The sequence below is a fragment of the Nyctibius grandis genome, chromosome 11 (genome assembly GCF_013368605.1).
Source record: "Nyctibius grandis isolate bNycGra1 chromosome 11, bNycGra1.pri, whole genome shotgun sequence".
Lineage (NCBI taxonomy): Eukaryota > Metazoa > Chordata > Aves > Nyctibiiformes > Nyctibiidae > Nyctibius > Nyctibius grandis.
In genome coordinates, this window is record NC_090668.1 from 16,263,239 (window position 1) to 16,278,808 (window position 15,570).

The window sequence follows — 15,570 nt, forward strand, 5'->3', positions numbered from 1 at the left end:
TCCAAAAGGTAAAAGTTGAGGGTTTTTTGGTGTGCAGATGAGATCCTGACAACATTGACTGATAGAGGTCTTAACATGGTGAATTTTCCTAGGTAACTCACCTGTAGGAAAAAGAGAGTGAAGGTAGTTCTGGAGTAATATTAATTGTATTAACATTTTTCTTGTAAGTCTTAAATTTTATTTAATGTGAAATATTTGAAATGCACGGGAGAGAATCTGGAAAGCTAAGGGTTTTTTCCTCAAGATGCAAGTTTGAAAGGAAAGTAAATACTTGAAAAGTAGCTCATTATATATTGATACTACTTGTTCTTTTTGCCAAAATCTGACCATATGTTTTTGAGGGAGGGTTCATAGTTTCTTTTTGTTCCCCCCATTCTTTCCATCTTCTTGAATAACAGCAGTACAGAGCTCACTGTGGTGAGGGCTCCTGACCCATCTTACCTGTAACCATCTCGTAAGGTACACCTGCGAAAATACACTAGCAAAACAGATCATCATCACTCCGATCAGCAGAACTTGCCCCATTAGTGGAAGCAGAGTTTAAGAGCTGTAGTCGTGTATGCTGTAGAGATGATTAAAAAGCTCTAATAAGAATAGGCAATTTTTTAAAAACAGTCTGATAACTTGGAGATCAATTTTTGACTATTGACTTGATCTCCTATTTTAACTTAATCTTTAGCTGGTGAGGAAGTATTTCTTAGAGGTAATTGCTGCAAGTAATTTATCTTAAGTGTCTTCGCGTTATGTTCCTTTTTCTGGTCATCACAGGAACATTATGTAATAAAAGTTCCTACTACACGGAAGGCAATACTGTGTGTCAGTTCTTCCTACATTTTTAATGTGATCTTTACCTGTTTATGGGAAACTTCTCTCACTTATTCTGTTCTCTTGGCTGGCTTTTTTGTTTCTTTTTTTTTTCTTTTCCCTTCTTCTCAGCTGAAAACAAGACTCAAAAATAAGGAAGTTCTGTATAAAACCTCTTGCGATAAAGATTAATCAGCGTATGGGAGTGCTTCTGGAGAGAGTCTAATTTTACCAAATGAAAAGTTACAAGTATGTTTTAATAATGTTATAGAGCCTCTTCCATGTGATGTACCCATGGTCTGCTGAAAATACTTTCACTGCTGAAGAATAGAGAGAAATCCTTGATGAGTGGTTAAAACAGCACATTCTTTAAGATAAAAATTAATAATTTCTTTTTTTTGAACGGTTTATTATGAAAAGTGTTATTGCACATTGTGAGCCAACGTTCCTTGTCCCCAGCTTTGATCACCACTTAATGATAAAACAATATTGCTTGGAGCAATTGACGCAATTACTTGTGGTTTATGTACTTCATGTTTCAATATCTAGCATGTTATGCCTGTGATAGCTTGCTTCAAGGTGTGGTTTTAGCCAGCTGACTAAAACTTGTAAGTATTAAATTACTCTTCTCTATCTTTATATTCTGGAGGATCTGCAGCATTCATATGTAAGTTTAAACTGCTGCAATGTTAAAGTAATGATGTATAGAAGACCTCATTTTTAAGAAAGAAAGTACAAAAACATGTCCCTATGTGAACAGTGGGGACGCTTGGCTAAGCAGAGAGCAGCTTTCAGAACTGGGATTCATATCACAAAGGCTAAGGCTTGATAGTGGTAAAAACATACTATGAGAGGAGGAAGATAAAAAATTTGGACTACCTACTATATGTGTATTTTTACATATAGTATGAATACACATATATAAATGTACATATACAGATATATAAAACTTATTTTTATAACACTGCTAATCTTCTGATAAAGGTAAAGAGGAGATAAAGCTGTTTTGAGCCCAGCTCATGTAAGGCACAGGTGTCCCAGGAAATACCCAGCTCCTTGTGGAAAGTGATGTGCTTCTCTTCCTTATCTGAGAACTGAGGAGAAAGCTACGGAAAGATTAGAGATGGATTTTTGAGAACAGCAGAGGAAGAGATCTTCTCTTTCACAAGCCTGTTAAGAGTCAGTCACTTCGATCTTCTGCTCCAAAGGAGAAGGGGAAAGAAAAAAATATACGAAGGAAAAGCACCATAACTGTAATAGAATCCTTCGTAACACTGTGTTTGCATATAATGTCTTATGTCCTGCTCTTCCTTTGCTAGACCTTCTTTCTTTCTCCTTTGCAGCAGTATTCTTTCCTATGTAAAGGGAAAGGAGGTTGGACAGTAGAGAATAATGGCTTTGGCTGTTTATTCCAGGTGTTTAAAATATTAATGTAAATGTAAAATATATGGTGTGAGTGCTCGTTCTGTTATTTACAGCTCCTCTTCCCTGCCGTGATTCTTCCCTGTGTATTGTGCATCTACCTTTCTCCTACCCTTCTTTCTCTCTTGGGAAGTGCCTGTACCCTGCAACTTTCCATCTTCCTTGGAAGAGACTGGTGGCCCTCTTAACGGGAAGACAGGAACTGGAGCAGCAGTTTGTTGCCGTCTTGACGGATTCGTAGTCAAAGTTCACTAAAACAAAATATTCAAAGGACATCATGGTGAATAATGTGGGAAAGATCTGCTGAGTCTGGGAGATGTTTTGAAAGGGGGTCGGCAGCTGAGGAGCAGTTTTCCAGGGGACCTGTATTAAAACTAGCTGGTACATTCTTACTTGTAATATTTTCTCTGCATTATCTTAAACTGATCTTGAAATTGCAGTGAGTGAAAAACCATCCATCTTTACTGAATCTTCTGTTATGATAGATCTGAAAAAAAAATATATTAATTTCTTCATAGTTTCTGCAGACCTCTATTTAGATACCTGTGAATAATATACATCAGTATATTTTTCCCTCATTGTAAAATAGAACGGGTATGAAATTTCTCAAATTTTTTTAAAGGTAAAATGTAAATGTAGAACAGGGCATGCTGTTAGCTATGAAGAAATTTTAATGTAATCTTAATAAGGATTTAAAGCAATACTGCATAAGGTACAAATTGGCATCCCAAGATTTTTTTCTTGTTTTTCATAACTAAAAATCACTGTCTGGATTCCATTCCCAATGTATTACTGAAACATGATGTAGACGTTGGGCATTATGCATATTGTTTAGCATGTAAGCCTGAGATTATTGTGTAAGATAATGTTACATGGTTGTTTAAAGCAACTGAAATGAAATTATGTCCAGCTATTAGAATAGGTAAGCATTTGAAGAAGTAAATATGCTTAATTTCATGTTTCAGAACATGTTTCAAGTTTAAGCTTAAAACACTGCTTAGAGAGGCTAATTAAATTTGTTTATTGAAATGAAAAGTTTCTTGATGAAGAACAAAGATTATGACTTATTTATTGCTACTAGAAAAGATTGCCAGTGTTGTTAGAAAACTTCCTTACCCACAATTTCAAGATGAAAATTTTACTTTATTAAAGAGGTAAATAGATGAAATTACTGTTATATCAGCATAGTGCAGTTTATTTTAAAAATGTTAACTGATTTCTTTTTTTTTTTTTTCTTAGCAAGGTAGGTAAACAGTATATTTTGAAAATGTTTGGGGTTTTTTTGGTACATCTTTATTTGCATATTGCAAATTTTTGCTCTTTAAATGTAAGCTTTGAAAAATATTACTTTGGATTTTAAGGGATTTTTGTATAAAATATGTTATGTAATCATTCTGGTTATCTCAACTTTTAGGCAGTGTGAGATGCTTTTATAGGGTCATGTATGGTTTTGCTAGTTTTTGGGAGACAGCAAGACACTAAATGATAATTTAACTTCTTTATGTTAGACCCTACTTGCCTTCATCTTTAAATAGAAAACACCCTTCATATTCTAATTCTTGTTTCCTTAAAAAGCATTTTTCATTGCCAAATTGTATGATTTGTATTTTATAATACTGTTACACTTTTTATTTTTCAGTCCCAGAAATCCTGGATAGAAAATACTTTCACCAAGAGGGAGTGTGTGTATATTATACCAAGTTCAAAAGACCCTCACAGGTAAATGAGAAATGATGCAAGAACTCATTGCTGCTCTTTGAAATTAAAACCAGTCAGTATTGTAAAAAAAAAAAATGTATATTTCAGTCTTTTCCAAGAAAAAAGATATAAACCTCTTTTGTTCTATTGGGGAAGAGTGTTATTTTTCTTTTAAGAACTTTGTTTTGAGGCAGAAAAAGAACAAAGTAAATGCTGTAGAATTTTTAAGTTATTGTAAATAATTCACTACATTCCTTGAAACCATGTGGCATGAGAAGCTTTTTGAATTTATAGCCATGATTGTAGCATATGGAAAATTTGCAAATGCAAACAAAGTAATTAGGAAGCTGTTAACATTTCCAGAGTGTTTCACAGGGAACAAAATGATCTTCAACACTTGCCCTTTTAGTTTAACCCATTTGTAGCATACAATGGACTTTGTCCTTCAGTTTGTGAGAATCACGTACTGTTGTTTGCAGATTATGCATAAATGAGTATTTGGTATGTTTCGTTGATCTATACCTTTTAGTATAGATAATTACACTTTAATAACTGTTCCAAACTGATCTAAAGCTATAGTTCAGTATTAAAAACATAGATAATTAATAGCAGTGTAACTTCTATAGAGGACGAAATTAAAAACCTGTTTATGCTCAAAGTCTGAAAACAGTTTAAGACTACTGTGCAACATCTGTATTTGTGTGCTTTTGCATACTAGCTCTTAACCATAGTTGGTTAACAGCTGCTTATGAAAATTATGGAAACTGGTATAAATTTATCTGCTCTGCTAATTTTGAATGTTAAGAAAGCTGTTAGCAGGAAAACAGAGAAAATGTTTAAGATGAAAGAGGGTAGAAATGAAGAGTTCTTTTTATATAATAAAGTTTATATAAAGACACTACTGTATAAGGTTTGTTCAAATATATCTTTTTCTGTACATGCAACTCAGAAATTATCAAATAACCTTCCCACAGAGGCAGTTCAACTTGCATGTATATTAGAAGGATGAATTTGTAGACTAGATGCAGCCCTGTGTAGTTAGAATGAGTCCAAGAATATGCTGGTCTGTAAGTAACTTCTCAACATCTAGCAAAATGTTTCAATTTGAGTAGTGCAGATAATTCGTTCTGAAATATTCCTGAGCTTCAGATATTGATGGTTCAAAGCCTGAAAACCCATCTGAAGTCTCAGGACCGAAGCTTTTGTATGTTTATGTGTTTTTACTTGCCAAGTATACTACAGTCATGTAAAAGACAGACAGGCAAGTTACCATGTTAAAAACGGGCAAACTTGGGCAGCATGTTTTCCATTTACTGGAGACCTCTTTTGTTCAGTAATCTCTCTTTAAGCATGTGAGGTGGTGTAAGTGGGGTGTATCCTCCCCCCCTTAAAATTGAAGCTGAAGTTTACTCATATATTTAAATATTTCTTATAGATGCCTTCCAGGAAGTCAGATTTGTCAGCAACTTATCAGGTAAGAGTTCTTTGTAATTATAATATTTATGAATATTTTTTCCATTAAATAAGCGCTTTCATAATAGGGTTTTAAAAAGTTTTGATCAATATTGCAAGTGACAAGTTGGTGAAAGGTTAGATATAAACCAAATATAACTAATGAATAAAGAACTGTCTGCCATACGTAGATCACAGATTTATAAATGTTATATAAATTATTTGGCTTCAAAGAATCAGTTTCTTCCGGCCTCCAACTTTCTATCTCAGTGAGCTTCAATATTTTGCATAATAATTCTGTATTGTGATTAATTTTTGCTATAAATATAGCAAGAAGGCTTGCTCTGGAAAAGAGGTTTATATAATATTTAGAATCTTTGCTTTTTAAATCTGATGTATCTCTGTTATAGATAAAAGAAGTTCTTCTCTCTTGTCTTCTAATAATAGTATTTACTCAAGTCTTCTAAATGATATGGTTGGCTGCAGGTGCTGTTGTGGTCGCTTGGTCAGGCAACATGCTTGTTTTACTGCAAGTCTTGCTATGAAATACTCCGATGTGAAGCCGGGTGAAAACTCTAATCAGGAAACAGAAGAATGGTCAGTGGAAAAACATACAGAACAGACCCCTACTGATGCGTATGGTGTCATCACCTTTCAAGGTGGCTCTCATTCTTACAGGGCTAAGGCATGTATGACGTTTTCTTTTTTTCTTACTCTAAACAAGTTGATAGAGATGGTGGATGCTTCATTTAACTTTTGAAATGGAAGGCTGAAAACAATGTCACCCATATTGTGACAAACCAGTGCCCTCTACTATTCTAGTATTTTTAAATTGTGATCTGAGTTCTTTCTAATTTCCATTTTTTAAATTTATTTTTGGTAACAAAAGTTGCTCAGATCTATCAGAGTTAGTTGTATTCATGTGCAGTCTTACCTTCAAATTGCAAATGGTGACGAGTTCATAATCACTTCAGCGAAACATTACATTAAGAATTCAGTGTCACTGTTTCAGACTTCATGAAAATACAGCTTACTCATCTGTGCTGCTTGCTTACTCAGTATTGTTAAATTTTTATAGGACCTGTTAAGTAACATCTGCTATCTTAACTATTCATAATTTTCAAACTCTGAAAAATTGTTTAAAATTACGGACAGATGCGGAATATGCTTCTTCAGTAGATTTGTTCGAAATTATTAAAGCATAGTCGTACTGATCAGAATAACTAAGTTTTTTGAGAGAGTGGCTTAGTTAAAAACAAGCATACCAATAAATCAGAATTTTGGAAACTAACTCAATTCACAAGTGCACATGTACTGGAGAGGCTAGAAAATGGGAAATCCTGACATATTCTCCACAACCATTTTGTAAAGTATTTCTAGTTGTGGTAGAAATGATTTAATACTCATGCAGTTATAAGCTGCAAGGAGTTCTGATAGAGTGTGGCTCCTATGCTGAAGAGCTTGAATGAGGGAGCTGTGTTCTTTATGCAGCTGGCAGAGCCCCCAAGGCGAGTCCGGTGCTCTAGGTCAGATCATCTCTGTGGAGAGAAGGGCTCTTAGCAGAACTCTTTCCTGTTCGTAATAGCAGTGTATGTGTTCCTTTGTACGCTTAGCATAGCTTAAAGTGCTGTGAGTCCTTTTCTAGGAGTACAGAAATAGCAAGCTGCCTATACTCATTTCTGTGCTTTCTCTAGCACTTCTGCAGAGTGCTAGTGGGGTTGCTAAAACCAGTGTATTGGAATAGTGATTTTTTTTTTTTTTTTTAGTTAGAACTTGATTCAAGTAGGGCTTAATTTCTGCATAACGTCCCCTCCTCTGTTGAATAGCTTGTATTAAAGACGCAGCAGTATATTTAACTGATCAGCTGTTTACTTAATCTTATGCTGTTAAACACAGCAAGTTAAAAAGCTGCAAGTTTTGAATTTTTCTATTAAAGAATGTAGCTTTCCTTCCCACCAGGAATAGGGAAGGAAAAGCAAGCAACTCTTTCTGTAAAACTTTTCACAAGAGCCATGCAAGCCTGTCTCCAGTAGATGGCAAAACTTTTTAAATGTTTCTGAATTTCGTCTAATTTAGACATCATCCAGTGCTTTCATAAAGACACATTTTTCTAGGTCACTGTGCCAACAGGATGGAATAACATAATCTTTCTGTAGTCATTCCCGTTCCAAAACTTGCTTTCAAAACCGTTAACTGTCTTGCCCTTAATTCTGGAGGACCTAAAGTAAGCTTATTGATTTATTGCATCTGCCGTGTTTTGAGAAAGTGAATTAAATTTCCCATAGCCTGGAATAGGATAATATATCCTGAAATACATCCTGGTTGTTCTTTTTACTCATTGATTCTGTGATGATTTCTTTTAAGAACCTTTAAACTCTCTTCTTGTGCCTGCAGTATGTGCGGTTGTCATATGACACTAAGCCTGAAGCTATTCTGCAACTTATGCTTAAAGAATGGCAGATGGAGTTGCCGAAGCTTGTTATATCTGTACATGGGGGCATGCAGAAATTTGAACTTCACCCACGCATCAAACAGTTGCTTGGCAAAGGTCTTGTTAAAGCTGCAGTAACAACAGGAGCCTGGATTATAACTGGAGGGGTGAACACAGGTAAAGAAATACCAATGAATGTGCACAGTCAACTGGATTATGGTTTATAAGAGCCAAAAGATTTAATGGATGCATACCTTCATCTAAAAGCAAAGTAAATTTGAGTGTATTTGGTCAAATGAAATTAAAATCATACATTTTGAACATGTGTAGTTGGAAGTGGGCTGCTGTTTTTTCCTGCAAAGAGAAACAACACAAAGGTGTGTTTTTTTTGGGTTTTTTTGGGCTTTTTTATTTGTCTTGGTTTGGTTTTGTTTGTTTGTTTGTTTTTTGTGGTTTTGTTTTTGAAACTGCAAGAGGAAAAACTTAATGTGATTAAAACAAGTACAATAATATACTGGAAACTCTTTAGTTCTTATTAGGCTAATATTTATTTTGTTGAATTACTGATACATAGTACTTTGTTTCCTTCTAGTAGATGATGCTTTTTCTTTGGGCTTGTGTAAAATAAATTCCCAGATACTTAAAGACCCAGTTAACTAATAAACCAGTTATATTTCTTAATAAGATGCAGCATTCAATACATTGAAACCTTTTCATGCACAAACAGGTGTTGCAAAACATGTTGGTGATGCTCTAAGAGAACATGCTTCCAGATCATCTCGAAAGATTTGCACTATTGGGATTGCTCCGTGGGGAGTGATTGAAAACAGAAATGACCTTGTTGGAAGAGATGTAAGGGTAAATTACCTAATTGAAATAATGATTTACCTGACATTTTTTGACAAATCTGCTCAAGCATGTGTTTTCACTTTCTTTGCATCATTGAAATACTTGCTTTACTATGAAGATACATTGACATCTGTGACTTATGCAAGATCATTAGTGTAAACAAGTTACAAAATGCAAATGTGCTAGAGGAGAAGCTTGTTCTCAAGTTCTTAATCCTTTTTTCCACCCTACTGATATTAGTGAATCAAATAACAAAAATGTTAAAGTATTACAGAGAATTCACATTTACAGAGAACGATAAGATGAAAAGTTTTGATGTGGAGTCTTTAATGCTCCTGTTTGCTGCCAGAGCAGTCACAAGTTTTCCCCAAAGACACCTTCTCAAAGGATCTTTTCTCTGCTATCCTTCAGAACAGAATCCTTTTGTGATATAGTTATCTGCTTTCCTGCACAAAGTTAAGAGCTACTGCTGTTGGTGTATCCTGACCCAAGGCATGCTTACATGTGTCAGTGCTTCTTGTTGAGCCACAAGTTCTTGTGTCTAGACAAAAAGTTGTTTCACAGAAACAAATTTTAATCTTTACAAGTAAAAGACATTGTTGTATGCTTATACTTAGGTGGTTGCTCCGTATCAAACCTTGTTAAACCCATTAAGTAAACTAAACGTCCTAAATAACCTCCATTCCCATTTCATTCTGGTGGATGATGGAACAGTTGGAAAGTATGGAGCGGAAGTTAAATTGCGGAGAGAACTGGAAAAAACTATTAGTTTGCAACGGATCCATGCAAGTAAGCAATTCTGATGCCTGAGGGCTGAGTGTTACTATGCTTTAATGAAAAGGTACTTGCAACAAATTTCTGAATAAGAAAATAGAAAAAAATAGTCTTTTGTTTGTTTCCTGTCTGAATGATTGTTTTTCAAATTTAAACTGCTGCTTTGGACCCTAGATGTTGCTGGTGGATTTAGGTTTTCTCTGGGAGCAGAGAAGAGGGTTCTTTTGAATAAAGTTGTCAATTTTGCTTTAATAAAGCAAATGTACGTCACTTGAGTTATTCATATGTTGTCAGGCCTTACTGGTCTGGTTGATTCATGGTTTTGACATTGATCACTTGCAGTTTCACAATAGGGCAACTGAGTTTGTAAAACATCATCTGTGTTTGTGCAAAGAAGCCATGACTTCTTTTGGTGTTTTCCCAATTATGGAGCAACACGTGTGTTTATTCTCTTCTAGGAATGCTTTTGTAATACTCCCTGTCTGTAGAGGGTTTCCATGGAACTATGTTCAAATTGTATATGTGTTGTCATCTTTGGGAAATATTTGGGGGGAAGGTAGAAGGGGAGTTCCCTAAAGAAAATATATTCACTTTTCTGCGTTAGTTCAGGAATATTTCTGTGAAGAATCTGTTCTGTTTTATAGACTGTATTCCATTGTATTTATCAGCTTCTTTGCAGTGCTTTCCCTCCAGCCCAAAGTGTAAACAGTGCTTGAAACTGTGCATTAGTAACAGTTAAAATGTTTGGCAGGCAGCATTTTAATTTTTATTCAATAGAAGGGACATACTTGATTTATTAAATATGTATAAATCAATCTTAGCATTCCCTATACACTTACAACATTGTCTGTTTTTTATTATTTATTTGCAAATTTTTTAGGAATTGGCCAAGGTGTCCCTGTGGTGGCACTTGTATTCGAAGGTGGCCCCAATGTCATACTCACAGTTTTAGACTTCCTTCAAGAAAGTCCTCCTGTGCCGGTGGTAGTATGTGAAGGAACTGGTAGAGCTGCAGACATATTGGCGTATGTTCACAAACAAACAGAGGAGGGAGGGTAAGTCCTAGCACTGCTAGCCAAACTGTCAGTCATACATGGATGGGTTTTGAGACCATTCCTTAATGAATTTGTGCGAGAGCTTTTTCTGTGGAAAGACACACGCTAAAAGCTGAGAGTGTAATCTTGCCTGTGCTGCTGCTTTCCAGGTTGGCTGCAATAATAGCTCTGGCTAAAGACCAAGGCTGCTTTTCTAGTTCTAGGTTCCTCCCATGTACCTTGTGCCAGTTGCACCAAATCCTGTAGCGTATGCTTGCTTTAGCAATGCTTACAAAAAGGATAGGAAAAGGGTACACACCTGTATCATAAATTAGGGGAAACCTCTCGTGTGTAACTTCAGTTATGTGTGGTAATTTTGTTACACCTTTGTAACTGGAGGACCCATCTCTCAGTTTAAATGCTCTCTCTGCTTCAACTTCAAATTTTAACTAAGCCACAGTAACTTAAGTGATAAATGTGACTGTTCTTAAGAGTGCACAATAGAGTTTTGCTCAACAGAAGTCAGAGCTGACCAGACCTTCCAGAGATGCAAGAATAACATAGAGAATAGTATGTTACCAAACTACTTGAAAATATCACTTGACTACGTTGAATGGAAATATTTTCACGCAGTTAGCTGTTGCATAGTAGTAACTTTTTTGAAAAGGGATCAGAAAGAGTTTCTATATTGTTTCTTCAGCATAGTCTTAAAACTGAACTGTTTACACACTTCTGTTTAGTGTAGAAAGACTTGTCTGTTTTAAGTGCAGCTTCAAAGAATAAAAGAGATGTGCTTGGGCTCCATAATACTTAGTGATTTCTAGTTAGTTGTCAGACTTGCATAAATCCTTAAACATACTGGGTCCTTGTTGCAGGGACTGCCTCAGAACAGGAGCCAGGGATGTAACGTAGCAGTAAACCAGCTTTGTCCATAGTAAGATCAGAAGCAGATCTTACTCAGAGGGGTGTGTACTTTGTGTTTTGTGTCAAAATCTTTTAGTTGAGAGTATCTCAGAACTGAGTGTGGGAAGGAAAGGGAGAGAAGCTGAATTACTTTTAGGGGGCAGTAATAGAAAGTCGTAGATTAACTAACCTATACTTCTTCCTAAAGGTTACCCAAGACTTTGCCACTGGAACAGTAATAAGCTTTTAGATAGCAGGACTTTGAATAGACATGTTGAAACTAATTAAATGTGTTGTTGTTCTTGCTGTTCATGTATAACAGTGTGTTTTCCTGTTGTTTCAATCTCAGGAATGTTCCTGAGGGTGCTGAGCCTGAAATCATTTCAACCATCAAAAAGACATTTAACTTTGGTCAAAGTGAAGCAGTTCATTTGTTTCAGACACTGCTGGAATGCATGAAAAAAAAAGAACTTGTAAGTAGATCTTGGCATAAAAGTTTTTTATGCAAGGAGCATGCATTTGTAGATATAATATTAAATTGTATCTCAGTGTTGTATGTGATCAAGAGTAATGCAGTTATCTTTTCTGGACATAGCAGATCTTCCAGTTATAGAAGATAGTCGAATACAGTTTTCATGTATACTTTATCTCGTGGCCAAGAGAGACTTAATTCTCGTGATTATTTCTGGTAATCTGGGTTTGTCATTGTTTCCAAGCCTGTTTGTTTTCAGATGACAGGATTCTGGTTTGTTTATAGTGTGTATGTATTTTGTATTTGGGTTGCTGTCCTTTTTCCTTGCTTTGATTTTTGAAAACCTTGGGACATTTTTTGCTTTTTCTTCGTTCTTTCAATTATGAGTGTACTAACAAAGGTCTACTATCACTGCATGCTTAAAGTTGAACATCGTATTGTGCTGTTCTAAGGTTTAAAATGGTCGTATTCGGCTAAACATGTTTGCTGGCAGGTTAATCTGGTAATCTAGAATGAATTGGAGGGGTAAACAGAATACTGTGTGGTGTTTGTAGACAACAGAGAACTGTAATCATAGTGGGAAAAGAAGTTCAGATTGACTGGAGAGTGTAAAGGGTTTCTGCTGTGCTTTTTCTCATAAAAGATTGTCGTGTGTGGTACCCATTTAGGAAAACAATACAGAGTGCACACTAAAGGTAAATTTAAATTGAGCATAGGCTTAAATTGCATCGAAGATAAGGTGACTTTTTAATATATTTCAATTCCTGACATAAGACTGGAGCTAATCACCTTTGCCTGAAAATAATTTTAAAATATGTTTTCCCTATTTTACCATTTTGGGCAGATCACAGTTTTTCATGTTGGGTCAGACGAACATCAGGACATTGATGTTGCAATACTAACAGCATTGTTAAAAGGTGAGACTTTTAATTTTAAGACCATTTGGAATCCCCAGCTATTGTTGTTTAGTGTTTATATGGTGGATTATTTATAAAATACTATAACTGTATGGATCTTTAGCTTTTAAGCAAATCATTACCTACTATGTTTTCTCATTGTATAATACCATAATGTGTCATAAATAATGAAATATACTGTATAACTTTGTGGTGGGTTGCTTGATTTGGCCTTTTTAGGAAGCAAGAATGTTTATTATCTTATATGTTAATTAATTTTATATTTTTTTCATTGTTTTTGCTTCTTAAGGCACGAATGCATCTGCATTTGACCAGCTTGTTCTTACACTTGCATGGGATAGAGTTGACATAGCCAAAAATCACGTTTTTGTTTATGGGCAACAGTGGCTGGTATGTAATTGTCTGGATTAAGCAGAATGATACTTTCGAAGAGAGAAACTCAATTTACTGTAAAGAATGGATCTTTTGACTTTTGTGGAGAGAGACTGTAGAATACTGACACATTTATTTTGAGGACAGTAATTTTTGCATACTGCGTAGTCTTACAGCTGTTCTGTTATTGTGTAGTTGAAAATCATCCAAAAATTTTAGAAATGTGCTAAATGTTCTTAATAACCAGAGGAGAAAATACATTGGAAGAGGTGGAAGCTGAATTAATGTTAGTCAGATACCCTTTCTTCCTTACAGAACTTTATAGGAAGTTCTTAAGCATCTAGTAAAATGTATATTAACTACTGTTGGCAGCATTGCAGTGTCTTTTGAGGGGGAGGATAAAATGTCACAGAATCACAGAATGTTAGGGATTGGAAGGGACCTCGAAAGATCATCTAGTCCAATCCCCCTGCCGGAGCAGGATTACCTAGACCATATCACACAGGAACGCGTCCAGGCGGGTTTTGAATGTCTCCAGAGAAGGAGACTCCACAACCTCTCTGGGCAGCCTGTTCCACTGTTCGGTCACCCTCACAGTAAAGAAGTTTTTCCTCATATTTATGTGGAACCTCCTGTGTTCCAGCTTGCTGTTTCTTGTACTCTGCGAATTAGTTTGAAAACTACATTGTGGACCTTGCCTTTTTCCCATATTACTGTAAGAATAAAACACAATCTTACATGAATGTGCAGTCAAAAGTACATACTGTAAGGCTTGTTGATAGCAATGATGGTTCTGAGCATTTGTCTTTGAAGCAAATCGTGCTTTGAATATTTTATGTCTTTGTGTTTCATCCAGTATCAATCTGTGAGAACAATTTAACTATATTAAACCAAATGTCTACTTAGTCCCATGTACTGTGTCAGTAGAAGATACCTATGGAAGAGTATAAGACTTGTTGATTAAGTCTTCAGAATATTCTCTCATCCTGTAATTTTGTGACGTTCAGGGGATTTTCTGAACCAAGGGTGACATCTTTGTAGACATATAAGGCTTCCCCAGCCCTGTAAATGAATGAGGTTGATACGTACTCTAAGTACGCTTACTTTTGTGATGCCCGGTTTTACTGGTTCTCTCCAGACTCTACCTTGTTACTTATTTATTGTAGGTTGGCTCTCTGGAACAGGCTATGTTAGATGCCCTTGTGATGGACAGAGTTGCATTTGTGAAACTTCTGATTGAAAATGGAGTAAGCATGCACAAATTTCTTACTATTCCCAGGCTGGAAGAGCTTTATAACACAGTAAGTGAATGATTGCTTTTAAAGCTACTTTTAGAACAGCTTTTTTTAGTTGCTCAATGTGTTGTATACTGGGTCATGTGCACCAGTCTGAGGGCCATGGGGTGTCGATAGGGAAGGCTCCCTGGTATGAGGTGAGAGTTGAGAAGTGCATGCTGTCTGGCTGCTTTGTAGTGCCACAGCTGCTTTCTGGCTCTCCAGAAGTGATACCAGAAATAGTTTGTCAGCGGGATTTTCATCCGTGTCCGATGTTGGTGGTAGATACTAAAGGGAGAATTGCAGCCTTGTTGTGGAACATGGGAAATGTGTAAAGCACAGTGGGCAGAGAACAAGAGAAAGTGAGATGGGTGAAACTTGTGCACAAAGTATGAGGTCTATAGATAGTATTGTTAGGGCCTTATAAGATGAATTCTGTCTATAGCAGGTAATATTATCATAATAGTTTTAAAAATAGTTTATTTTGTGAACTTGCATAGTTGTAAATATTGCTTAGAAAGATTTTATTGCCATATGTGTTGATTTAAGGGTTTTAAGGTAGTTTTGTATAACACTAAGTAACAGAACAAACCAAAAAACCTTCCACCAAAAAGTAGCTAATGTGAGTAGTCTACAAATATGACTTAGGCTTAAGTTAACATTCTCATTATCTACTTTTGACAAAAAAAAAAAATAAAAAAGGAAGGAATTCTTCAGCTAATAAAGCTCTGTAAAGAAACCCATGTGGTCAGTTTTTGTTATTTGGTTGCTTTTTTTAAATTAACATTTTATGGTGTTGCTTTTACACACTTGATGTGCTTTTGATAGAGTTCTGTATGGGAGCTAGGGTAACCATATGTCTAAAAGTGTAACAGTTCATGCACTCACAGGAAATCAGAGAAGGAAGAAAAATCCACTTGGGTAAAAAGAGGGAATGTTCAGACTAAAAATTTGAAAAGTAAGGGAGCTTTTACTATGGATCCTGCAATACTGTAAACATTAATGTCAGTCTCTGTGTGTTCCTGTAAATTAAAATGTTTATTTGTTAAAACTTGTCTCTGTAATATTATATTTTAATACTATAAAAACCCCATAAGGCTGCTGTTTGCATTCTGGGTGTTTTTTTTTTTTCCTTTTTTGGACAAACTGGGGGTGTATTAATTATGTT

At 35.6% G+C, this 15,570-nt stretch overlaps 1 protein-coding gene across 1 annotated transcript in view; it reads left to right on the forward strand.

Annotated features, from left to right (window-relative positions):
• Positions 1-15,570, forward strand: part of TRPM7 (transient receptor potential cation channel subfamily M member 7) — a 57,757-nt gene that overhangs the window by 17,508 nt on the left and 24,679 nt on the right. Inside the window, exons 2-12 of the mRNA XM_068410938.1 lie at positions 3,866-3,945; positions 5,360-5,398; positions 5,863-6,061; positions 7,771-7,984; positions 8,535-8,659; positions 9,274-9,445; positions 10,311-10,485; positions 11,717-11,840; positions 12,684-12,756; positions 13,046-13,146; positions 14,295-14,429. Of these exons, the coding sequence (XP_068267039.1) occupies positions 3,866-3,945; positions 5,360-5,398; positions 5,863-6,061; positions 7,771-7,984; positions 8,535-8,659; positions 9,274-9,445; positions 10,311-10,485; positions 11,717-11,840; positions 12,684-12,756; positions 13,046-13,146; positions 14,295-14,429 (1,437 nt within the window). The remainder of the gene's footprint in view (positions 1-3,865; positions 3,946-5,359; positions 5,399-5,862; positions 6,062-7,770; positions 7,985-8,534; positions 8,660-9,273; positions 9,446-10,310; positions 10,486-11,716; positions 11,841-12,683; positions 12,757-13,045; positions 13,147-14,294; positions 14,430-15,570) is intronic.